The sequence below is a fragment of the Microcaecilia unicolor genome, chromosome 13 (assembly GCF_901765095.1).
Source record: "Microcaecilia unicolor chromosome 13, aMicUni1.1, whole genome shotgun sequence".
In the NCBI taxonomy this organism is placed as follows: domain Eukaryota; kingdom Metazoa; phylum Chordata; class Amphibia; order Gymnophiona; family Siphonopidae; genus Microcaecilia; species Microcaecilia unicolor.
This window is the reverse complement of record NC_044043.1, coordinates 66,856,410-66,882,496: the sequence shown is the minus strand read 5'-3', so window position 1 is coordinate 66,882,496 and position 26,087 is coordinate 66,856,410. Positions and strand designations below refer to the sequence as shown.

Here is a 26,087-nt window from a genome sequence, read left to right as displayed (position 1 = left end):
GTCTACTGCTGTATTGTAAATCAGCCATTGTTTGATGTGTGTTCATTAACTAAAAGTCATTTACACATTTGCTACATTTAAATATTTCTTTAGCAACCATTGTTATTTTTTGTGTCCTGTTTTTTGTCTCCGCAAATATGGTAATCTAGATTGGTCACTCATGGAAGATTCAAACTCATGGGTGACACATTGCTCCTGCTTCATAATGACCTTGTTTGAACGGATGGTCTTCAAGGCTGTTGACTTGGGGCCTTCCTGCCAGTCCAGGCCCAGTCCAGGCCCAGCCTAGTATCATTAGCCTGTCTACATAATTTATGCTCTGATTAGCCTGGGAGGCCCAGTATCAATGATAGCTGGTCTGCTGCAGATCGTGAGCTGAGCAGTGCGGAAGCACTCTGCTTTCAGATGATCTCCTTAATGCTATTAATATTTTGATTGCTGTGTATATGATGAGTTGACAACATGTCCCAGACACACTCCATAGAGAAAACCAACCAGCAGATAAAAGTGTCATGTCAGCTAAGAACCACCTCATAGAAGAGAGATACAAAAGTAATAGCTCTGCAGGTTTATAACTGCTTAGTAAAAGAATTCTTCATATACAATAAGGTAGTAAAGAGGAACCTAGCAGAAAGAGAGATTATTAAATATAGAATGAAATGGAAGACAAATGTATCAAGCAGCCGGAGAAGGCAAAACAACTTGGAAGAAATAACAAATATTTAACCTTAGCGTGCTGTGATAAAGTTAAATCAGGGAGACAGGACACAACAGAGGAAAAGCCCCGCCAGTTGGAGACAGCCAGTTTCCAGAAGTACTTCTGCTGCAACACCGGGGAGAAGCCAGAGAGATGGGGAGGTGGGGGGGGAGGGATGGAGCGATACCAGGCAGGTCATGGGGGAGGGGGAAGGTTGTTTTATAGAGCAATACCAGGATGGTCATTGGGAGAGTTTATGGAGTAGTGCCAGGTCTATCCCGTCATGGGGGGGAAGGGTGGAGGAGGAGAGGGAGAGAGAAGTAGGGATGTTGGACCTGGCATAGGGAACAACTTCAGGCGGCCCCCTACCATTGGGCATGATGGCAGTAATAGTTTGTGATGATTGAACATGGGGAGTAGGTAAATACATGCTACAATGAAGTAGATTAATTGTTAAAGCTGGAGAGTTGCCAAGTTCAGGGAGCAGATTTAAGGGGGAGATTTTAGGCCAATCCTGAATTACTGACAACTCCATCCTGATGCATTATGGGACCTGTAGCAATGATTTCAATGTGTTGAAGCAGGGATTTCAATGTGTAGACTCAGGGCCGTGTCTAGGGTCTCCGGCGCCCCTCTGCAGTTGGCCCCGCCAGTGCGCCCCCCCCCCCGAAAACGATTGCTACACCACCCGCCCTCTTCTCCCCAGATCCTTTTCCTTTTTGTTTAAATTTACCTCTCCGGCGCGCGGCAGCGTAGCGTTAGTGAGAAGGAGGCGGCGCTCCCCCGCCCCGACGTGTCTTCTTCCCTTCGCTCAGTGTCCCGCCTTCTTCTGATGTCATTTCTGACGTCAGAAGAAGGCGGAACCGAGCGAAGGGAAGAGACTGACACGTCGGGGCGGGGGAGCGCCGCCTCCTCACTAACGCTACGCTGCTATGCGCCGGAGAGGTAAATTTAAACAAAAAAAAAAAGGACAAGGATCTGGGGAGAAGAGGGCGAGGTAAGCATGGTGCGGCGGGCCATGCTTACCTCGCTTACCGTGTCGGCACGGCCCTGTGTAGACTGACCTGGGATGCAAGTCTAAAAACAGGACTGACCAAAAAGGCTCTCTCCTAGAACTGGTTAACTTGGCAGGATTGGAGCAGTGGGCTGAGAACCAGGGAAGTAGGGCAAGTAATTTTCACTCTTCACTGCCTCTGTTACAAACAAGAGATAGCAAAGAGGCAAACACAGCCAAGGTGGCAACAAAGATGATGAATCAAAATGTCCAATGGACTCAAGGTAGTTTGGGCTGTGTTTTCACTGTGCTTCCTTTGTGGAGCTGATCTTTCAGTATGCCTACCTAATAGCCTTGGTATGAGAAGGAATAATACCATCTTTGTCCAAACAGAACCATTAGGCACTTTGCACTTGAAGCAACAGAACAGCAGAGATGCCAAAAGTGGCCTGCTTCAGAGAGTAAGATAAAAGTATAAATTTACAAAGTTGTACTATGAAAAAAAAATCACAAATGGAAGAAGAAAAAAACCTTTAGCTTTCTTTGGTGCTTCTGAAAGGATATGGACAGATCGGAAGCAGTATGAGGCCAGTTTTCAAAGGACTTTGCCCAGGTAAATTAACAATTAGCTGGATAAACACTATGGACTGATAATTTCCCTTCACTTAGTTTATGCACAGATATATTTGTACCAGTGAACTTCTGCACTCCAGTCCAAAATGTTAAAGGGAAGCTCTATTTATGAGACTGTCTTTACCAAAGGCACAGAAACATGCGTACATACATACAAGCACTTCCTTGCACTTTAATCACACACACAAATGCACATGCATGCACTCTCATTCTTCAGACATACATACAGGCACATTTTATTTATTTATTTAGATTTTGCTCACACCTTTTTCAGTAGTAGCTCAAGGTGAGTTACATTCAGGTACACTGGATATTTCTCTGTCCCATGATGCACATGCACACACTCTATCACTCTCCAAGCAGCCAGACACTATACTGGTGCTGTGCTGCATCTGCTAATCATGTGCTCATTCAGTCGGTACCTCCCCCCTCCCAATCAGTTCTGCCCACCATCATGTAAAGTTCTTGCATTTGCTACCTCACATTATTTTCAGTCTGCAACAACAGCTCCCTCACACTTTCTCCATTCCTCTTAGATTCTACTGGCTAAACCCCTTCTCCCCCCCCCCCCCTCCATGACATTAGACCAGTGGCACCAGTAAGTGACCAGGCTGTGAAGAAAAACTCAGTTTCCCCCACAGCACTTACAGCTCAGTCCCCAGCCTTCCCATTGGCTGGATCCTACCACAGTCTCTGCACTGGCAGGGGGAGGATAGGAGAACTACAGAGAGCTAAACTATGAAAAATAGCAAGACACTTTAGCCATCCTTGGATTTGGAGACAATTTACGAGTCTGCATGTAAAGACCTTAGGGTTCTGCTTTAAGTGTACCTGCAGTGACACCTAGAGGCTCTGCTAGAATTATATACTTTTTACTTTACTATTATATCACTGGCTGCTAGAGAAAAGGGTTTCCACTGTGACTGGTATTCAGGAGAGATTAGTGTTGGGGGGGGGGGGGGTACTTACTTACGTACTCATTACATTTGTACCCCACGGACTATCTTGATTAAATCTTGGTCTTTGACTCTTTGCTGACCTTCATGTGAGGGGAACGGAGGGCTCATCCAGCCCAAAGGCCTTAGCCATCTAAGCCTAAGCAACATAGGAGATAGGAGGCCAGGACAATCTGTGAGGAGAAACTTAGGAGCATTTACAGTGACAGCAGTCGAGGAACCTGCTACACCCACTCCTAGGACCAAGGAGTAAAGGAGAAACTGGGCAAAGTTGTTCATTTCCAGCAGGGCAGCCAGGACCTCCTATCATCTACAGAGGATCCTGGAACAGCTGTGGAGGCTAAAGAAATTGCAAACCACTTACAGCTACAGATCTTCTGGGAACCATCTCACGTCGAACCAGGACCAAGTTATGAAAAGTGCTGCTTAGTTTGGAGCCTCAGAGCCCCTGAGTCTCCCAGGATGCCAACAAAGTCTTTGAAACTGATTCTGCTATCTGCTCCACTGTTACTAAAGAAAGCCTATAAACTTATTCTAAGGAAGAGAGGGAAAGGGAAATGGGACACAGTGGCGATCCTAGCCGGCATGACACCCGGGGCGGATCGCCGATGCACCCCCCCGGGTGCAGCGCGGCCCCCCCCCGGGCGAAATGACACCCCCCCCGGGTGCACGCCGATGGGGGGGGGGGGGTGCTGCCGCGCGCGCCTGTCAGCTGAGTTCGTTGACTTCGCTAACTTCGCTGCAGCTCCCTCTGCCCCAGCCGGAACAGGAAGTAACCTGTTCCTGGGCAGAGGGAGCTGCAGCGAAGTTAGCAAAGTCAGCGAACTCAGCTGACAGGCGCACGCCGTGGCACCTCCCCAGCGGCATGCACCCGGGGCAGACCGCCCCCACCTTGGTACGCCACTGATGGGACAATATACTGCCTTTCTGTGTTTTATTTATTGCAACTACATTCAAAGCGGTCTACATGGTATATACAGGTACTTATTTGTACCTGGGGCAATGGAGGGTTAAGTGACTTACCTGGAGTCACAAGGAGCTGTAGTGGGAATTGAACCCAGTTCCCCAGGATCAAAGTCCTCTGCACTAACCACTAGGCTACTCCTAATTAAAAAGACTTTGAGGTCGATATTCCCTCAGTGTTTTGCTGACGGCCGCCAGTGTTATGCCCAGAAATACGCCAGGTCACGTCCAGGTTTTGGCATTGAATTTCCAGTTTCCAGAGCTGGCTAACTCATAGCCGGTTAAGTGCGATATTCAGCACTTAACCGGCTATGCACTGCTGCATAAAGATAGGACTGATTTTATGCGTTCCTATTTATGCAGTTATCTTAGCTGGTAAAGTGCTGACTATCGACACTTGACCAGCCAAGTAACATAGTAGATGACAGCAGAGAAAGACCTGCACGGTCCATCCAGTCTCATATGTGCTACTTTTTGTGTATGCCTGACCTTGATTAGTATCTGCCATTTTCAGGGCATAGACCGTAGAAGTCTGCCCAGCAATAGCCCCGCCTCCCAACCACCAGCCCCGCCCCCCCGGCTCTGCCATCCAATCTCCGCTAAGCTTCTGAGGATCCATTTTTCACTCCTGGAATACCCCCAAAATAGCCAGTTTTCAGTTAGGCACTAACTGTTAGGTGCTGCTGAAAATGACCAGTTATCCCCAAACAAGTGATTTAACCAGCCAGGAACCATTTCTGACCAGTTAAATTGCTTTGAATATCAACCTGTTTGTAAATACTGTTTGAATATTGCCTCTGCTATCATTATGGTTCCAGGTAATTATTTTAAAAGACTTTAATTAAATTCATTGGTTCAGAACACCAGTCATGGAGTGGTCTGCCTTATCGACTGTGTGAGGTGTGCAATCTGTGGGGAAGACCCTGCCTACAGCCCCCCCTGGTGTCTGCCAGTCTTGTCCATTTCCCTATTGTTGTTGGTCATAAGTACATAAGTAATGCCACACTGGGAAAAGACCAAGGGTCCATTAAGCCCAGCATCCTGTCCACGACAGCGATCAATCCAGGCCAAGGGCACCTGGCAAGGTTCCCAAACGTACAAACATTCTATACATGTTATTCCTGGAATTGTGGATTTTTCCCAAATCCATTTAGTAGTGGTTTATGGACTTGTCCTTTAGGAAATTGTCTAACCCCTTTTTAAACTCTGCCAAGCTAACCGCCTTCACCACGTTCTCCAGCAACGAATTCCAGAGTTTAATTACGCGTTGGGTGAAGAAAAATTTTCTCCGATTTGTTTTACATTTACTACACTGTAGTTTCATCGCATGCCCCCTAGTCCTAGTATTTTTGGAAAGCGTGAGCAGACGCTTCACATCCACCTGTTCCACTCCACTCATTATTTTATATACCTCTATCATGTCTCCCCTCAGCCGTCTCTTCTCCAAGCTGAAAAGCCCTAGCCTCCTTAGTCTTTCTCCAATTAGAGAATGACACGGGGACGGGGAACCGCAATAACCACGGGGATGGGGACAGAGCTCACGGGGATGGGGCAGGGACAGAGCCCACAAGGACAGGGACAAACTTTGTCCCTGTGTCATTTTCTAGTTGGAAGGGTAGAGGGTGATGGTGGGACGGAGGGTTATTATAGCTACTAGTTGTTATTGTTTTCTATTTGTAATTTATACACAACAGTTGCACAACATATTGTTCCTTTTTATACATTAATAAAAAGATTTAAATATAAAATCATAAGTGTGCAAGGCTTCTCTAGATGAGGACAGAGCCCACGGGGACGGGGCGGGGATGGAGACAGGGCCTGTGGGGATGGGACAGGAATGGAGACAGAACCCGTGGGGACGGAGACAGAACCCATGGGGACGGGCGGGGATGGAGACAGAACCCATGGAGACAGGGCGGGGACAAACTTTGTCCCCGTGTCATTCTCTACCTCCAATGTTTTTTTTTTCTTTGTGGGCATTACCTAGATATCACCAATCTTCAGAGGTGATATCTAGTTACCTGGTAAACTTAGGACAGCCTTTTTCTCTGCCCCCAAACCATTCCCAGACTACTCAGGCAACAAAAGGGTAATTCTCCAAAGTCAACTGCTAGGATACTGCACGCTAAGTGCAAATTCTATAATTGCAGTTACATGCATGGACTTACTGTTATAGAATTGCTAGTGTTAAGTTTGCAGTTATGCATCTAACTTTAGGCGTAAGCTAGAAGGCTGCTGTAAGTGTTTGTGCCTGTCTGTACTCTATAATCTGTGCACATAAGTGCTGGTCACACCCCTGACCCTCCCAGATCCACACTCCTTTGCAGTTCTGCAATGGATTTTGCATGCAGTTTACAGAATACTAACTCAGGGCAGTTACATGCATAACTGCCAATTAACACCAAGTAGCCAATAATTACTTGTTAATGCCAATTAGCAGCTAATTATTAAATTAAGCTATGCACATAACTGAGGCTAGCCTATAATTTGCATGCATAATGTTGCACGCTAATTATACAATTGAGCACGCAAGTTCTAGAATTAGGGACTGGATAGTGCTGCAGTCTGTCCGGATACTCAGCAGCACTATTGGCTGAGTTAGTGCAATTTTACCCGTGCAGAAGCCACTCCTGCCTTCTTAAATTGTTTATTTACGCCTAGATTTTAACTATGGGTGAGGGAGTTTTACTATGTAGGTGATAGTGGAGGTTTTGACTTCTATTGTAACTCACTCAAGTTTTCATAATTATTTATTTCAACTTGATTACATGCTTTAACTCAAACCTCTTTTTTGCCTATAATAGCTTTACACTAAGGAATAGCCGTATGGTGAGTAACACTAAGGAACTGTCTCCAATGAGCTATTCAACACCAACTTATTTCAAAGCCTACCTTTAGCACTAAGCTCCATCAGAACCTTCCTGTTGGCCTTTACTGGTGACCTAGACCCAATTATGCATTGAGATGGTTTCTTCCCCGTTTTATGAAGGCCAAAATTACTACCTCCTGCATGGTCAACAGGGACAGAATCTCATACATTACAGTCAGGAGAACTACAGTATATATTTAGAATAGGTGATAAAACCTGGATTAATTTCTGGTAGATGTTTACCCAAGATCCCATCAAATCCAGCTGTTCCAGTAGGCTTCAGGGATCCAAACATTACTAGGACAATTAGTTCAGAAAGCCACATTCTGTCCTACTCAAATGTGTGTTTGGTCACCCGTTGTAGACAGTACAAAATATCAATGATACATGGAGCGTCTAATATTTGCAACACAACCATAAAGCCAGGATTCGTTTTATGTCAACAATATGGAAAAATCTTTATTTACAGATTCTAAGAAAAGGAAGAAAAACCTGTTTCTCCAGACTTTAAGAACATCAATGGCTCTAAAAACTTCTTTATATTAATCAAAATTGAAACTTTGAAAACATGTATTGACTTATCTTTTATTGTACTAAACAAAAAAGTGCAAATCTTCTCTTTGTGTGTCCAAGAATCTCTTTGCACATTTGCCAGTAGCAAAGATGATAATGGCTACTGTTTTGCCCCAGTGACTTTCTCATTAGTGAGGAAGCCACAGAGTCAAAGCAGTGGCCATTGTTGGCCCTTATCTTACTTTACCCCCTCCAGCCTGCACCAGCATGGCAGTCAGCAAGTCTAAAAAGACTCACCATGGCCAATGTGGGGCCTTGAGCATCTGTTCATGTTGCCCCCTCTTTGAAACAGGAATTTCAGGAGAGTTGGGACCTGGCAGGCCTTGATTATGTATGGATGCCCAAGACCTGGTGCCAGCCATGATGAGTCTTCTATAGATGCACTGACTACCACATTAGTGCCGCCCCCAAAATTGTGCCACCTAGATGGAGCCTAGTCTGCCTAGTGGTTGGGCTGACCCTGTGTTTATGTGCTTATTCAGTCTCTCCCACCCCAGCTCTGTATTTGCATTTGCTGCCAGTTCTTTTTCTCAGCTTCCAGCCGCAGACCTATCACCAGTACTTTAGGTGGGCTTGAGTGGCGTAGCTATTTCCTCCGGGCCCCTGGTTTTGCTGGTGGGGATCCCCAACCCTCACCAGCTGAAGCCTTTTCCAGTGCCAGTTTCTGGCGCCGCCACGTTGCCTGCCCTGCTCTCTCTTCCCCCTCACATCCTGCACGCTTCTTTTAGTGAAATTGAGCATGCTCAGTTTCACTTAGAGTGTGCAGGATGTGAGGAGGAAGAGAGAGGAGGGCTGGAGACCGGCGCTGGAGAAGGGGATGCCAAATTAACTGAGCACACGCCGAAGTGTGTGTGGGGGGGGGGGGGGGGGAGTGCTAGCGTCGGTAGCTGAAAACGTGCTGCTGACTGCTGTGGGGTTTAGACTGCTCAGGGGACTCCAAAAAGGACTCTTCAGCTGGCGGGATCCAGCTGCTCCAAAGATTGCATACCACTGGGTGGGCCTGAAGCAAAACTGGATGGGCCCCTGCCCACCCTTGGCTAAAACACTGCCCTTCATTCTTTAGAGGGCAACCAAAACCATTTTTTCCCAGTGTTGGCTGAAACTGAATCTGCGTCTGAAATTTGCCACTTGGTTTCAGCTGAAACCAAAGCCAAAACAGGCCGAGCCCCTGATTGGGAACAGCCACCACGCCCTATATTATATTAGAATTAAAGATAGCCGTCTCAGATGTTCCTGACTCTGGGTTTCTCCAGATCTTGTGTCTGGGGAGCTGTAATGAGTGTTATATTGCGAATGTTTGCTGTCAGCTAAAGTCACGCGGAGAGAGTCCAGTAGCCTGGAGGGAGTGCCCTTTGTCATTGTGGGGTAGTAGCCTGAAAATCGGATCACTTCAGCTTTTCACCAGGCAACATAATCTCTCTGTAAACAAGACCAAAAAATACTGAAAGGTTTTCAGGTCACGTGGAGTACAAGGCTGGGCTTAGAAATATGTACACATGAACAGTCCTCTATAGCAAACCAGAAAGCTTGTGATCTGAAGGATTAGTGGGGGCAGTGGAGTAGGAGGATCCAGATTAAACATCATGCGAATGGAATCACCAGTGAGACACGAAGATCACAGATTGTGAACATTGTGAGGGAAAGCATCCGATGATTATCTCACTTTGTTCCTTATTAATATGGATTTTTTTAAGCCATTCTCTCCCCTATCATCCACACTCAGGCCTCGATGATCAGAAGCAAATGCAGACGCTGAAGTCTATTAGCTCCGTACTAGAACCCGTGTTTGATCCCCCCCCTCCATGATCAAAACTAATAGTATGCAAATTCATGTGCATCAGGGCTTTAATTCCCCACGCTGTTCTGGCACTAATTTTTCAGTGCTGTTCGGAACAGTGCGGGGAATTTGATCATCAGCCCCTCAGTGGTCTATGGAGGACTCTGTTCCTGAGAGCAGGTCTGTGGAAAATGACAGTAAAAGCAGAGCTAGAGAGAAACCAGAGAGGATTTTGCTCCTATCCTCAGAAGTCACCAGTGGAGCACTCTGGGATATATTACTAGATTTATCACATAAAGGACTCTAAAGAGTTTTCAAAGCGCCAGCTGTTCCCTCTTCCTCACAATGGCCTAATGTCAATATTTTAAAATAATTTAATGTCCACAACAAATATAAAAAAAAGAGAGGGAACAAAGTACAAACTAAAGTCCAAACAAAAAAAAAACAGCACCACGGGCCTTTAAAAATGGAACACAGTTCTTTAATGAATGAGCCTTGACAAAAAGACCCGACATGGGCCGTGTTTCGGTGACTAGCACCTGCGTCAGGGGTCACAGTGATGACGTGGAAAACTTGGGGAATAACTCGAATATATTCCTCTACAATATATTATTCCTTACCCCACGTCTCATGTAGTAAAAGCTACAAAGCACCAAGGCACTTTCACTTTCTGTATCAAAATGGATGAAAAGACACAAGAAAATTGTACATTCTCTTAAGAGTCTGAGGTCTAGAGCAGAGTCCAGCCCCAGAACAGTCTTTGTTTCTCTCATGGCACTCTTGAGCATGTCTCCAGTTCCTGTCATAGAGCATCTCTCAGCCCCACTGCACTCTCCCTCTGTCTCCTGGCCCAGTGTGCCCTGGTTTCAGGCTCTCAGTCATCTTGCCCTCTGGTGGCCAGACCTGGTGGCTGCAATGGACTGTCTGGTTATTATCACCCGTTCCAGATTTCAGCCCGGTCCGGATCTTCCGGGCTGCCAGACTTGCTTGCTTTGGTTGAACCTACACAGCTCTCGTAGTTGCCTGGTGATTGCTGCAGTGAGCCTCAGCTGCTGCTGGGCTTATTAGCCATTCTGAAATCTTTCTGCTTTGCCTTTGCATCGCCTAAGGGCCTGAGGTTTGTTGGGGTGCTGTTTGCACTTCTGCTCAGTCTGGTTCCTTGCCTTGCTTCTTGTCTGTTCTAGTTAGTCAGTGGGTAGTTAGATTAGGTTGTTGTTTGTTTGCTAGTCCTGTCTCGGGGTTATAGTTTTGTGTTTAGTCTTTGTCTGTTTGTGTCTTTGTGGCTGCTCTGCAGCTTTCTGTCCTGTGTCTTGTTATTCAGTGTTTTGTCTCCTGTTTTAGTGGCTGCTTGCAGCTTTCTGTCCTGTCTTTTAGCTTATCCTTTCCCTGCCCTGCTGTCCCTGTATATTCCTTTCCCCTCTGACCCTCAGTCCCTGTGCTGCCTTGTTGGGATCCTGTTCCTGCCCTATAAGTCCTGCCGGCCACCTGCAGCCAGGGGCTCAACTCCTGGTGAAAGGTGGCCATGTGCAGGTGAAGCCTGTTTATCAGAGGTCTGCCCCGTCTCTGGTGTAGGGTGGTTCTGCCTGCCGCTCCTCGGCACTGGTCCAAGGGCTCACAAACCCAGGTTCCTGCTTGGAAAACATAACACCCAGTCAAAGGGCATCTCTCAGCTCCTCTGCGCTCTCCCTCTATTTCCTGTCCCTGTCATAGGACATGTCTCAACCCTTCTGCGCTCTCTTTCTTGTTCTTGCCCCCGATACAGCATGTCTCTAAATCACACTGCTCCCGGGCTCTGTCTCCTGCCCATGCTGCAGAATACCGCTCGGTCCCACTGTACATCACTGTACCAATCTTTGCCTCCTGTCCCATCACAAAGCATTTCTCAGCCTCACTGAGCCCTCCCCGTCTCCTGCCCATTGGACTTACAAAAGGCAGAGCCACCCCAGTCAACCTGCAGGTAAAATGTCCTATACACCCTGACTGCTCACAGTAAGGTCCCAGTACTGTGTGAGGTGAAAGATTAACCTTGAGGATTCCTACACAGAAGACCCATGGGATGCCTGAGCAAACAACTTCAATGATACTTTTACATATGTACCTTCTATCATTGTACCACAGGAAAAGCTGGCTGTAATAGCTAAAATTGCTTATATGAAGCAATGGGTGTGAGAGGTAAGGGTCTGTGGGTAGTTAACCTGAAAAGCCCTTTCAAACTTTGAGGCCCCTCAGGGTTGTGATAAAAAATACAGGATTACTGCAAAACATACAGGGTTCTCCTAAAATATTCAATCAGTGTCCTTAGAAGTACTGTGAATGCACCATCATTAGAGAGGACCCAGGTACCTACTGCCTGCACATAGGCAGGATGGAAAGTAAAGACCTTTGCTAACAGGCAGGTCAAATATCTAGTCTCAACAGTTATTCCTTGTTCAACCTTCAGTCCAGAGGCCAGAGCAGGAAGCTGTAGTCAGAATCTTGCAGGTTCTGCTTCAGGTCTCATATCATGCAGTGTGATTGTATCTATAGCAACACAACAGAGACAGCAGCCGTTCCCGGATGACTTCGGTGCAGAGGACAAACAGAATGCAGTTGGCACCTCCTTGAAATGTGTTCCCGACTCCCTGCGGAGATAAGAACGGTTAATGGTTCAATGATTCAGGTGCCCTGCAGAGTGACAGAAACTGTGGCCTTGCTATCCAGAGACACACAATGAGTGAACTGGAGGCAATATGTTGACAGAGATGAGAGAAAGAAAGATATTTCCACTTCTGCACTAACAGGTCAAGGCCATGTGAAATAAGGACATTACTGCTTTGAGAACCTCTTTTCAGAACTATCCTTCAAGCACCAGCCCTGGGGTGTGCTGAAGCAGCGCAAAGTCCTCTAGGCTGGGGGAAGGGGAGATATTTATGGTCACAGCCCAGATCAGACAGAGATTTGCAATGTAGGACCCGAGGACCAATGGTCATAGCCATGTGAAGGGACAACAAACATCAGACACTCATATCATCTGCTTCCAAACCTCCACTTTTTAATTTCATGTATCAGGGTTTACCTGTATTTACCACCTTTATAAAGAAATTCACCCAAGGCAATATACAGAAATAATCAGTGCTCAGTGTGTGACTGAGAGAAAGGGGAAGGACACGCAAATAAGAACAAATGTATGTGTGTACAAGTTTATATTATATTATTTTATTAAACTATAGCTCAGAAAACACCCTCCCTATCTCAGACAGCCTGAAAATAGTCAGCCTCTGAACATCTTCCCCACATTTAAAAACAGCAGGTAGACAGGCACTGACAAAAAACACCACTGCTTACTTAAAATAATAAAAATAAAAATATCAACAATCTGAGAGCACAGTAGAATAATCAACAGATGGTAAGCAGCAACTTGAACAAGAGCAGCGTTATGGCAGTCATTTTGTACAGGTCACCTATAGCGGCAATTAAGCGCTTAACTGCCATTATAGAATACTGGCATAAGTCTGCTGTTACATGCATAAGTTTAGCATGAGCACTTAGCTGTACAGCCGCGTAAATATTCATACCTAAATGTGGCTGTTATGTGTGTAACTTACAGTATTCTAAAAGCTTGGCACACCCCTGCCCATGTCTACTCTCCTCTCGCAGTTACACGCTATAGAATTTAAGTGCCAACATTCTAGAATGTCGTTCAAGTACAGTTACTTGCATAATTGACAGTATTATAAATGCTTAGCATGTAACTGCTTGGCAAACCCTTGCCCATGTCCACGCCCCTTTCGCAGTTACACGCTATAGAAGTGCCAACATTCTAGAATGTCATCTAAGTACAGTTACGTGTGAAACTGTAAATTAGGGCCAATTAGTGGCAACTAACTCCAAAAATCATGCACCTAATTAGTCAATTAAAGCACGTAACTTACTTTATTCTATAACTGAATGCACTATGCCTAGCATGAGGGGGGGTTATGTGACCAAATGGATGCTTTGAAAATTGCCCAGGGATATAGGCACATAGAAATGGACACAAACTGAAAGCACAGCACCTACTTCTATGAAGTGTGCACATGAAAGCACACACACCATATGCAATAAGTGTCAAGATATGCACCTACACACTCTTTAATAGAATAATGCCTAGTACACTTACAGGCTCATTTTCAAAGCACTTAGCCTCCCAAAGTTCCATAGAAACCTATGGAACTTAGCCTCCCAAAGTGCTTTGAAAATATGCCTCTTAGTGAGTAACCGCAAAGAGGTATACACATGGGTAGAGCATGGGAGGGGGTATGGGTGGTCTCCAATTTATGTGTGTAACATATTACATGTCACACACAAATTATGGAACACTAGGTACAAACATGTAACCACAAAGGGACGTACACATACGTGCAGCATGGGAGGGGCTTAGATGTGTCTTCAAGTTATATGTGTAACTTATAGAATATTACATGTTACACACAAATCATAGAACACTAGGCACAAACATGTAACTGCAAAGGGACGTACACATGGGTGCAGCATGGGAGGAGCACAGGTGGTCTCCAAGTTATGTGTGTAACATATTACATGCCAAACACAAATCATGGAACACTGGGCACAAACATGCAACTGCAAAGGGACATATACATGGGTGCAGCATGGGAGGAGCTCGGACGTGTCTTCAAATTATTATAGAATACTACATGTTACATGCAAATCATGGAACACTAGGCACAAACCTTTATGCCAGGTCAACTGTTCACACCTAACTTTAGGCACACCAATGCCAACTTATGCTAGTATTCTAGTATTCTTTGGTGCACAGATGTGGTTATAGAATTTGTGCCCAACCCTCGGCATTGGTAGACCACCTTGAGGCACCGTATTAGGCCTGTCTCAGAGCACATATGAGGTTAAGGAGAGGCAAGTGCTGCCATTACAAAACAGGTGTCTTCTCTGCCTAGGTGCCCGTGTGAATATACGAGTGCATATGATTATGTGAATCTAAGTGCGTGACTGTATGAATGTGACTTAATCATATGAATGGAAGTATGTGTGAATATGAGCATGAATATTTGTGACTATGTGATTTTATTACTGCATGTAAATGAAAGTACACGTGTGTGTGAATGTACATGAGTGTGAGCGAGGCAGAAGTGTCTCTGTCATATTATTTCTGATACATCTACCTGTGGCAAGCTGTGGATTCTGGACTTGGGAAGGAAACGTTCTATGGTCCTGGGCTCAATTTAAACTTACATGTAGGATGACAAGTACAGGATTGTGCACTACAGGAGAGTCACAGAGTGTCAGGAAGAACCTCACGGTGCTCCAGATTCGGAGGAAAATAAAGATGAGGGGAATTATTACTAGCTTTTTATCTGCAATGGAAGCTCGTGGCTGGTAGACATGGTCTGATGCAAGGATGGGTCGATATTCCGACAAAGCAGCATGCTGTGAAAAATGAACACAAGGGTGAGGATTAGGAGAGGTGGGAACACTGCTTCTGAATGTTAGAAAGACACAATCTCCCAATTCAAAATCTCTCAAACATTTTTGCTACAGGAGAACCTCAGCTGTTCCCAGAAGCAGTACTGTTGCCCTATTCCATTTCCTAGGCTTGAAGCTACTAGAATAATACTCTCCCTTTTAGCTCTGACCATTAGGAGCAATTACGTGTGCTCATGTGTACTGAGCAAGTTACGTCTGTGCTCAACCTCTTTCTGCATTGCGTGCTCAGTAACGTGTGCACATACAACACGGTAACCATGTGCTTCTGCTTGTGGTACCATTCTACGCTGGCCTCATTGATTTGCTTTGACTGCAGCTGCTCTTCGCCACCTCCTAGAACCTACCATCAAAGGTGTCCACCTAACCTGTCTAATGTTTAAGCCCAGCCTAGCCATGGGCCTTTGTTCATCCCAAGGGCGTAGCCAGACAGCAGATTTTGGGTGGGCACCAAATGTTCCCCCCCCCCCCCCACACACACACACACACTACCAAAAAAAATATCTCAGCTGATGGGAAAATGCTTCTCTCCACCTTGTTAGGGTGCAGCAGGAATGCGCTGAAAACTGAGCATGCGCAGGTGCCAGTATTGTGGAGAGCAGCATTTTCATCATCAGGGGGAAGTCTTCAGCTGGCAGAGCTTGGGATCCCCACCAGCTACCGCTAAACATGTGCTACCGTTGGGTGGGCCTGAACCCTAAGTGGGTGGGCCTCAGCCCACCTGTGGCTACGCCACTGGTTCATCCTGAGAATTTTTCCCACCACTCACAAACAGTCTTAGTTGGTTCACTGCAGTGACCATGTGGACTCGCTCCCTTCAAAACCTTACAACCATGGGAAAGACCTTTTCACTTTTCTTCTGACCCTACCTTCCTGCAACTTTGGATCATGACTCCTTATCCTTGAACTTCCTGTACTCCATCAAAGCCTGTCGAAATATATGACTGTTTCTATCAAGTCTCCTTTTCCAACAGTAATCCTTGAAGCACTTCATACATAAATAATAGGACACTTGTGTCATATGTAGGACAGTCTGGCTCAATTAGAATTATTTACACATAGGTCACAGTGTGCTGGCTTCCGAATCAAGCAGGTCTGGAATGACACTGGCTACTGACAAGCATAGGGTGACAAAGCGATCTGTGCAAAGTCAGTCAGTAACCTCCTAGTCCTTTATTCTGATGACTAGCCCATAGAACTAGAATTTTGCTTTCTATTAGGGGTTCTTGGCTGGCCTGTAGCCTGCTGGTGAGGAGTCTGAATGTTCTCCTATATAGATGGTCTTACAAACAAGTGGGTTAACCCTTGATTTTGCCGATTTACGGCTTTTTGGATCTAGTGCATCAAGGCATCAATATTTACCTATGGACAAGTGGACTAAGCTAAAAGCCAATGAATTTTGCCGATTTATGCACACAATTGAACGGCAATCCCCACTGGCCACATGGACAAGTGGGCCAACCACCTCAGGTGTGAAAGATAGGTTAGCCCACTTGTCCAAACAGAGGTTTGATGTTGGGTCTTCTGGTCTTAGTGTAGACCATTCAGCTTTTTTACAGTTATATCGTTGGGGTGGGTTCATTTTTTTTGGGGGGGAGCCCGATGATTTGGTCACTCTAGTTCACACTTTTGTGACAAAAAGAATTGATTATTGTTAATAACTTGCTTTGCAGCCTCCCTCAAAGAACGCCATTGGCCAGCTGATTTGAGGAAAAAAGAGGAATGACTATATGATTCCACTGCTGTGGGCAATGTACTGGTTGCCAGTACACTATCAGGTGCAATTTAAGACTTTGTGCTTGGGTTTTCGGAGTTTACATATGGATTGCCCAGATTACCTTAAAGGGAAATTGTTGTAGTATTGTAACGATACCACGGTATTCATTATAACTTAAACCGATGCCTTGGCAGTCCCTGGCACAGCCTTTTGCACCCTTCTCTGCAGCCCTTTTGCAGATTCCAAGCTCTGTCCAGTGTTTTTGCAGGCCCCAGCCTGTGGAATTCTAGACCACTGAACCTTCATCTGGAAAAGAATTACCTGACCTCATGGAAAAGGGCTAAAGCTTAGCTATTTAGCCAGGCACTTGGTCCCGATCTATAAGCTTGGTTTATTAGTGGAGCCGTGTTATCAAATGATGTAAATAAAGAAACCTCACATGAGGGGAGGGATTAAAAGTAGATTTTGCATATATTTCTCCTTAGAGTTTCAGTCAATGCTTTGGTACACTTGTTTAAAGACTGTATATGTTCAATAAAAAATATTCAAACATTAAATAAACCTCACATACTGCCAAGCGGATGTGTTTCTTGATCAGGAGGTAGAAGATGGGCAGGATAATGTATGCGAGCATCTCCCAAACTTTTCCAGTCAGCAGCATCCAGAGGATACGGTCCTTGGCGGTTATACTAACCCAACACCAGCCCACAGAGACGTACGAAGCATCATAGCCGATCTTCTGCAAGGCCACTGCCGTGACAGTGATCACCAAAGGAATGCCCCAGCTGAGTGAGGAAAGAACATAACAATCATATGTCTCCCACTGCACCACAAATTGCTACGGATGCCAAACGCCGTGGCAGCCAGAGAGCTCTCACAATGTCAGCACAGCAATCAGCCAAAGCAGCTCCATTCAGAACCACCTCTCAGGCCAGACAAACAGCAGGGTACACCCAGCATAACCAGAGAAGACAGCACAGAATGCAATGTGTGTCAGGGAAAAATAGGGACAAGGTCAGACCCTCAATCCTATAGCAGCTATGAGACACAGAATGTATCACTGAATCAGGCCCAGCTGAGGGATTCTGAGCATTCCCACCAATCTCTCCATGAGTCAGTGCCAGTACAAGGGTATTTGGCACCCTAGGATACCTTCAGCTTTACTACCCTCCCCACCAATTCTTCCATGCGTCAGGGCCAGTACAAGAGTATCTGGCACCCTAGGAAACCTTCAGCTTTACTCCTGGCCCAATTAACTTTCACCTCCAAGATGTTCTTAATTAAACTCAAAAATCATAATTACCCCATCACCCTTGCCAGAATAATTCCCAACATCATTTATCTAAGTAAATGGGCTACGTGAAAATTGCCTACCTTCCCTGTGGGTATAAATACATGCTGATGATTCTTTGAGCATCTGTCAGGATCTGTTTTGGTGCCTCCCCAGGTGTTGCCATCCTAGGCGAACACCTACTTTGCCTAATGGTTAGGCTGGTCTTTGCCAGGAGCACTCTCAGGCTAAAATGTTTTCCTAATCCAGCAACAAATGTGATCACAGACAGAAACAGTTGTCCTTATATTCACAAGTAGAAATCCTGGCACATGCAACAAGCTAGGTCAAGTAGAAACCACTTACTGAAGAAGTGTGTGGACTGGAAGAAATAGGAACAGATTGTAGGAATATGTGAAAGACAAGTGCTGCATGCATTAACTGTCAACAATTCTATGAGCTATGATGTCATAGGATATAGTGTAATGTCTTGTGGGTGTGTCTGAGTCACTGTAGTTGCTCTGAGAGTGAGTCAGTCTGTGTCAGCATAAGATGGTGTTAGCAATCTCTCTTCAAGCTGTATGATAACCAACTGACAGAATTTTTGTATTCAGTAGTTTTACCATGTCTACTGCAAGTATGATGTAAATAGTTATCTGAAGAAATTGTAAGTAAACATCATTTTTTGTTTGGAAGTTAAAGAAGAGAGAGTAATTGAATCTTTTATTCAAGAGTCTGTGTGAAAGAGAGAGAGAGAGAGAGAGAGAGAGAGAGAGAGAGAACAAAAAAATGGGAGTTAACACTTCTAAAGCTCTGCTGCGTATGGGCTAAATCTGCTGAAGTAAAAGTCTATTTTATCATTTCTCCCCATCATATTGTCCTTATATTCACAATTAGAAATCCTGGCACATGCAACAAGCTAGGTCAAGTAGAAACCACTTACTGAAGAAGTGTGTGGACAGGAAGAAATAGGAACAGATAAGGAGAAGAGGAGAGGAGAGGAGCAGACAGCAAAGCTAGGGTGGATTCTCTGCTTGAGCTTTCAGCCCTTTCCCAAACAGGGGTAGACTATAAATACTTAGTCTCATGATGGAGAGAAGCTCCCGTCTCCCTTCCCGACCCTGCAGGCAGGGGAGGAGTGAACTTGTAGCTTCATTTTCCTTGCTGGGCTGAGATCCAGGAGAATCTCATCCTCAGGCAGGAATGGTGCAGCAACTTCACTGCCAACTCAAAGGGGACATTGAACTACAATATATGAAGCAGTATTCTGACCCTTGCCAGGGGGAGATCAGAGGGAAATTCTCTCAAATAGCTCAGGGGGGCTTGTTTTGGTGCCCAGGTTTCAGAGACAGAGGGGTTTGTAGGAAGTTGAGTAATGGCAGCTGACTGATGTATGTTTGTAGAGATTTAGTGGCTGCTCATGCACCCCAAAGATTTAGCAAACTCCTTTATTTTGGGCAGGGAGGGGTATTTTTGTAAAGGAGTAGCCTAGTGGTTAGTGCAGTGGACTTTGATCCTGGGGAACTGAGTTTGATTCCCACTGCAGCTCCTTATGACTCTGGGCAAGTCACTTAACCCTCCATTGCCCCTGGTACAAAATAAGTACCTGAATATATGTAAACCACTTTGAATGTAGTTGCAAAAACCTCAGAAAGGCGGTATATCAAGTCCCATTTCCCTTTCCCTATTGGAGATTCTAGATGGAATGTTGCTACTATTGAGATTCTGTTGCTACTATTTGAGATTCTACATGGAATGTTGTTATTCCACTAGCAACATTCCATGTAGAAGCGGCCACGCAGGCTTCTGTTTCTGCGAGTCTGACATCGTCAGACTCACAGAAACAGAAGCCTGCACGACCACATTGGTGATCTGCAAGGGCAGTCTTGTACATGGAATGTTGCTAGTGGAGTAGTAGCCTAGTGGTTAGTGCAGTGGACTTTGAGCCTGGGGAACTGAGTTCGATTCCCACTACAGCTCCTTGTGACTCTGGGCAAGTCACTTAACCCTCCATTGCCCCTGGTACAAAATAAGTACCTGAATATATGTCAACCGCTTTGAATGTAGTTGCAAAAACCTCAGAAAGGTGGTATATCAAGTCCCATTTCCCTTTCCCTATTTGAGATTCTACATGGAATGTTGAAACTATTTGTAGATTCTACATGGAATGTTGCTACTATTGAGATTCTGTTGCTACTATTTGAGATTCTACATGGAATGTTGCTATTCCACTAGCAACATTCCATGTAGAAGCCTGCCCTTGCAGATCAGCAACCCGGTGGTACAGTAGCCTAGTGGTTAGTGCAGTGGACTTTGATCTTGGGGAACTGAGTTCGATTCCCACTACAGCTCCTTGTGACTCTGGGCAAGTCACTTAACCCTCCATTGCCCCTGGTACAAAATAAGTACCTGAATATATGTAAACCGCTTTGAATGTAGTTGCAAAAACCTCAGAAAGGCGGTATGTCAAGTCCCATTTCTCCTTTCCCCTCCCCTTTCTTTCCTTCTCAGAATAAAGTAAAGTACTAATTCTGTCCTGCAGAAATCAAATGAAGTTCTAAAATGATATCTTCCTCCAGTTCTCCCTAAGGCCAGGGTCAGAGCATTCAAACTGAGGGATTCATTCATGAAAATTTCCCCTGCTTCAGTTTTTACACTCATCTTCAGACCCCTCCAAGTCATTCCTGGCAACGCAAACCTTTCTCACAAGCAAAGGGGAAGAGTGGAAGATGGACATCAGACACAAAGATCAAGCAGAAAAGAAGCAAAAAGGAGACCGCTGAGGTGATCAGGAACCAGGACTGTACATCAGAAGGCAAGAGGAAGTGAAACAAAACAAAAACAACAGAAAAAAAAAATCATCTTCCCCAAATGTCTGGTAACCCTGAGCCCCCTTGCTCCCAATTACGATATAACTTCTCCAGTTTCAGCTTGGGTCTCTTCCTTCACCAACAAAATGTAGTTATATATCTCAACATAAAATCTTTCGCAATCGTTGAATAGAAAGATGTTACACAGTATATGACCATCTTGGTACAGTCATTTGAAGCAGGCAAATCCTGCCACTCAAAGAAAAGGGAAGATTCCTCCGATTAGTTAGATGACATTTGGTCATAACCATTAATTTCACAATATTGATCCTATAGGGGCTGGTGAGTGTCAACCACTCCCAAGATACGTGAAGGATTTCTGCGCCTACTTCAAGGGAAATGATTCCACTCAATCCACTTGTGTAGTGTCGTATGCAGATAGCCAAGACCTGTCGCTTCTCTCTCTTTAACATCAGCAAAATTCGCCCTTTCCTCTCTGAGCACACCACCCGTACTCTCGTCCATGCTCTCGTTGCCTCTCGCCTTGACTACTGCAACCTACTCCTTACTGGCCTCCCACTTAGCCATCTATCCCCCCTTCAATCTGTTCAGAACTCTGCTGCACGTCTTATATTCCGCCTGAACCGATATACTCATATCACCCCTCTTCTCAGGTCACTTCACTGGCTTCCAATCAGATACCGCATTCAGTTCAAGCTTCTCCTTCTTATCTACAAATGCACTCAGTCTGCTGCCCCTCATTACCTCTCTACCCTCATCTCCCCTTATGTTCCCACCCGAAACCTCCGCTCACAGGACAAATACCTCCTCTCAGTACCCTTCTCCACCACCGCCAACTCCAGGCTCCGCCCTTTCTGCCTCGCCTCACCCTATGCTTGGAATAAACTTCCTGAGCCCTTACGCCAAGCCCCTTCCCTACCCATCTTCAAATCCTTGCTCAAAGCCACCTCTTCAATGTTGCTTTCGGCACCTAACCTTTATACCTTTCAGGAAATCTAGACTGCCTTATTTGACTGACTGTACATTTGTCCTTTAGATTGTAAGCTCCTTTGAGCAGGGACTGTCCTTCTATGTTAAATTGTACAGCGCTGCGTTACCCTAGTAGCGCTTTAGAAATGTCAAGTAGTAGTAGTAGTATGCTTATGCCTTTAATTTGGGGTTTCTCTAATAAAAGGATCTAAGGCAAAATAAATAATAGAGGGGATGGCCTAGTGCAAACTGACCATCTGTCTAACTACTGCTTTGGGCTCCTGATAGAACACTTTCACAGTGTCACTAAATCTCCTCTCTATTCCATATTGTTTTAATACTCCATATATAAAATCCTAATTCATGCAGTCAAAAACCTTCCCCACATCAAAAATATTTTTCTGCTTGTAATATAAACTAGAATTGTCCAGCAATTACAGTACCAAGACCCCCCCCCTCACACCACACACACCCATGCATCTCATTCCTGCTCTGTAGCGTCTCCTGCTATTGCAGTACTGACCCCTCCCCCCCCTCCCCAACACCACATGCCGCTTTGCCAATGCATCGTACTCCTGCCGTGTAGAACTCCAGCTATTCTAGGACTGAGGTTGAGTGGCTATTAACATAATTCAGCTTGAAACTTGATCTGAATTTAAACCAATATTTCTGGAAGTAAAATGGAATCACAGTACACCTATCCCAGGATTCTACTGGAATGGTGATTAGCAGGACCTAAGTCCTGTTGTGGTGTCAGGATGTGGAAGAGAGCAGCCCCCCAAATGAAGAGGGAAAGCTCCCAGATTTCTTTTTCAGGGACAGGAAGGTAGGTTAGTAGCATAACCACAACTACTAGCTCATTTCTTTGAGCTTTTTTATTTTATTTTTGTTACATTTGTACCCTGCGCTTTCCCACTCACGTCAGACTCACAGAAACAGAAGCCTGCGCAGCCTTCTACTTGGAATGTTGCTAGTGGAATAGCAACATTCCATGTAGAATCTCCAATAGTAGCAACATTCAATGTAGAATCTCCAATAGTATCTATTTTATTTTTGTTACATTTGTACCCTGCACTTTCCCACTCATGGCAGGCTCAATGCGGCTTACATGGGGCAATGGAGGGTTAAGTGACTTGCCCAGAGTCACAAGGAGCTGCCTGTGCCTGAAGTGGGAATCAAACTCAGTCCTCAGTTCCCCAGGACCAAAGTCCACCAACCTAACCACTAGGCCACTCCTCCACTGTTGCTACTATTTGAGATTCTACATGGAATGTTGCTATTCCACTAGCAACATTCCATGTAGAAGTCGGCCCTTGCGGATCACCAATGTGGCCACGCAGGCTTCTGCTTCTGTGAGTCTGACGTCCTGCACGTACGTGCAGGACGTCAGACTCACAGAAACAGAAGCCTGCGCAGCCTTCTACATGGAATGTTGCTAGTGGAATAGCAACATTCCACGTAGAATCTCCAATAGTAGCAACATTCCATGTAGAATCTCCAATAGTATCTATTTTATTTTTGTTACATTTGTACCCGCGCTTTCCCACTCATGGCAGGCTCAATGTGGCTTACATGGGGCAATGGAGGGTTAAGTGACTTGCCCAGAGTCACAAGGAGCTGCCTGTGCCTGAGGTGGAAATCGAACTCAGTTCCTCAGTTCCCCAGGACCAAAGTCCACCACCCTAACCACTAGGTCACTAGGAGGCATATTTTCAAAGCACTTTGGGAGGCTAAGTTCCATAGGTTTCTATGGAACTTTGGGAGGCTAAGTGCTTTGAAAATGAGCCCCTAGGTCAACAGTTAAGCTTATTTTATGATCCTAATTTGATCTGCTTTGTAACTAGCTTCGGGGGAGCTCAACACTGGTAAAAATGGATTAAGTTAGTACAATTAAAAAAAAATCTCACCTACAACCTTAAACACTCCTGGGTTTGTTGCAGCACGAGCTTTCAAGGACAAGCCTTTACTCTTCCTCATCTGGTCTCTTGTGCTCAAAAGCATTGGCTTCAATAAATTAAATAGTCTATTAAAGGGTCACTGGACTCCATCATAGACCACAAGTTTACCTCCCTAGAACTTTTCATTACTGCTTGTTGCTGACTTGTATCTTTCTCCAAACTGATTACCCAGGAAACTGAAGATGCCATGATAATGTACTTCCCACTTCTGAAGCAGAGACTTCAAGTGAGGTCCTTGTGAAAATAAGAATATGGGTGGAGTTTGGATTTCAAGGGTTGGAGGGCAAAATAATGAACTGGGCATACATCAGCAAAGAATGCAAACTGTAGGGAAGGCTCAGCATGGCAGACCAGGCTAGAGTGGGGGCCAGTCAGGGTCAGCTATAAAGCAAAGGCTATCTAATACTATGTTCAAGAGTTTAGGGAAACGCTTAACTCCTAAGTCAGATCACACCCATCTGACCTCCTTTGTTCTGGCAGCACTTTAAATATACCTAACCCTGTGATTTCTAGACCTGCCTGGTCAGTCATACTATCTGGGTTTCTGCCAGGTACCTGGATTGGCCACTGTTGGAAACAGGAACTAGGCTAGACTTACCATTAGTCTAACCCAGTATGGCTATTCTTATGATTTCCTCATACCCACATGATGTGAATTGCTGTCCAGCCAAGAAACAACAGCCCCTCCGGTTTTCACCCATAACATGCCCAGTGAATGTCTGGAAATTTCCCCATTCTGTTCCCTTACTCTCACTGACCTGATAAGGTGAATCCAGCAGAGCAGGCTGTCAGGCGGAGCCTGTTGGGAGCGCACGATGATAATGTACAGATACAGAGCCACAGCCACGGTCCAAAAGAAGGAACTAGTGTTGGAAAAGGTGGACAGGGCCCCCTGCAGCACACAGTCCCACGAAGAGGAATCAAAGTTCCGCAGTACCCCGTAGAAGTAGGATGTGGCAGAGAGCAGGTCAGCCACAGAGAGGTAGAGGAGCAGCTGCCGGGGCCGGCTACGGAACTCAGGCCACAGAACGTGGGTGAAAATGATGAGGCTGGACCCCACGAAGGACAGGGCACAGGACAGCAGCACAATCACCTGCTCAAAGGGGTAGAGGTCAGAGCGCAGGAGCCCCCCAGGGCCCCCACCCTGTTCGATCTCGGACATTGAAAACCCGCTGAGATGCGAAGGCTCATCAGAGTCCCAGAAAGGCAAGGAGAGAAAAGCAATTCAGAGCCGGACTCGAGGAAAGGGAGAAACTCCTAGCTGGAAATGCACAGTCTATACGTGCAGCCACCGAGCCTCACAGCACAAAACTTCCCGGGGAGAAGGAGCCAGTAACCAAGCGCTCAGGTCCTGGCTGGGAGGAGACTCCGACAAAACACCCGGAAAGAAAGAGCCGAGGGCTCGGGGGCCTCTGATCACTGCTGAAAAAGTGCCCGGGGGAAGGGAGCAGCAGTTTGTCGCTGAAAAATTTTAATGCAAAATAAGAAACCTAGGCCGTATGACCAGTTTTTTTCCAGCTAGCTCTTCCTGACGTCATGTTCTGTTTGGATTTTTAAACCGTGTCTAATTCTGGATTACTTCGAAATTTAGCAGGAGTGCCAAGATTAGATCACGTGAAGAAGTTGTGAAATCAGGTGCTTACAAAGTTCCTAATACTTAAAACAGAGTACTTAATATCGCCACTAGATGTCACTCTTATTCCATACACACCCGATTTGCCAATGTTCTTAGAGTAACATTGTTTTAATAGGTATATATTAAATCTAACCTTTAAAATGTAACCCCGTTTGAGTTGCATATTTTAAAGTTTGACCTAAATATAGAGGTTGCAGGTTGGGGTGCTAGGGTCTGAAGCTGAAAGGAGGCAGACTCAGGAGTAACATAAAAAAGTATTTCTTTACCTTATGGTGATGGTAAAAAAAAAAAAACAAATTACATTTGTCACGGACCTGAGTATGACATCTGAGGCTGGCATGAAATATTTTTAAAGATGTTTTTTGAGGGTGGGAGGGGGTTAGTGACCACTGGGGGAGTAACGGGAGGTCATCCCCAATTCTCTCCGGTGGTCATCTGGTCATTTCGGGCACCTTTTTGTGCCTTATTCGCAAAAAAAACATGTCCGGGTGAAACGTCCATGTGTTTGTCAGGGCCATCCTTGCTTTTTTCGATTATGGGTCAAAGACGTCCAAGTGTTAGGCACACCCAAGTCCTGCCTTTGCTATGCCTCCAACATGCCCCCTTGAAATAGTGGTGGAGGAGCCATCAGAGAATACACTAGGTGTGATGAGATATGTAAAATGAGAACCAATGTAGAACAAATCTTAAAATCCAAATGGAGGAGAGAGAACATCAAGGAGCAGATGGTGATCAAAGTGTCAAAAACAGTGGATATGTCTAGAAG

At 45.4% G+C, this 26,087-nt stretch overlaps 1 protein-coding gene across 2 annotated transcripts; it reads right to left on the bottom strand.

The window, feature by feature from the left end:
• Window positions 1-1,491: 1,491 nt before the first annotated feature.
• GPR157 (G protein-coupled receptor 157) lies at window positions 1,492-25,342 on the bottom strand. Of its 2 annotated transcripts, XR_003944103.1 has the most exons (5): window positions 24,444-25,342; window positions 17,229-17,442; window positions 14,692-14,886; window positions 11,282-12,083; window positions 1,492-1,502 (listed from the first exon to the last, which is right to left on the bottom strand). XR_003944103.1 is itself a non-coding variant. In XM_030222394.1 (4 exons), exons 1-4 carry the CDS (start codon window positions 24,845-24,847, stop codon window positions 11,964-11,966), a joined length of 933 nt encoding a protein of 310 aa, XP_030078254.1. In that variant the 5' UTR covers window positions 24,848-25,342; the 3' UTR covers window positions 10,928-11,963. The 2 variants fall into 2 exon arrangements, 1 of the variants encoding a protein (XP_030078254.1); XM_030222394.1 differs by lacking the exon at window positions 1,492-1,502 and having other exon boundaries at window positions 10,928-12,083.
• Between the last annotated feature and the right edge of the window lie 745 nt (window positions 25,343-26,087).

Bases quoted from the DNA above. Each gene is read 5' to 3' on its own strand.
- GPR157 (XM_030222394.1), bottom strand. From the start codon at position 24,847: ATGTCCGAGATCGAACAGGGTGGGGGCCCTGGGGGGCTCCTGCGCTCT. The intron at 17,443-24,443 runs GTCAGTGAGAGT...TTCCTCACTCAG, and splicing joins TGCTGGATTCACCTTATCAG to CTGGGGCATTCCTTTGGTGA. The intron at 12,084-14,691 runs GTAAGTTTAAAT...TTATCTCCGCAG, and splicing joins CTGTACTTGTCATCCTACAT to GGAGTCGGGAACACATTTCA.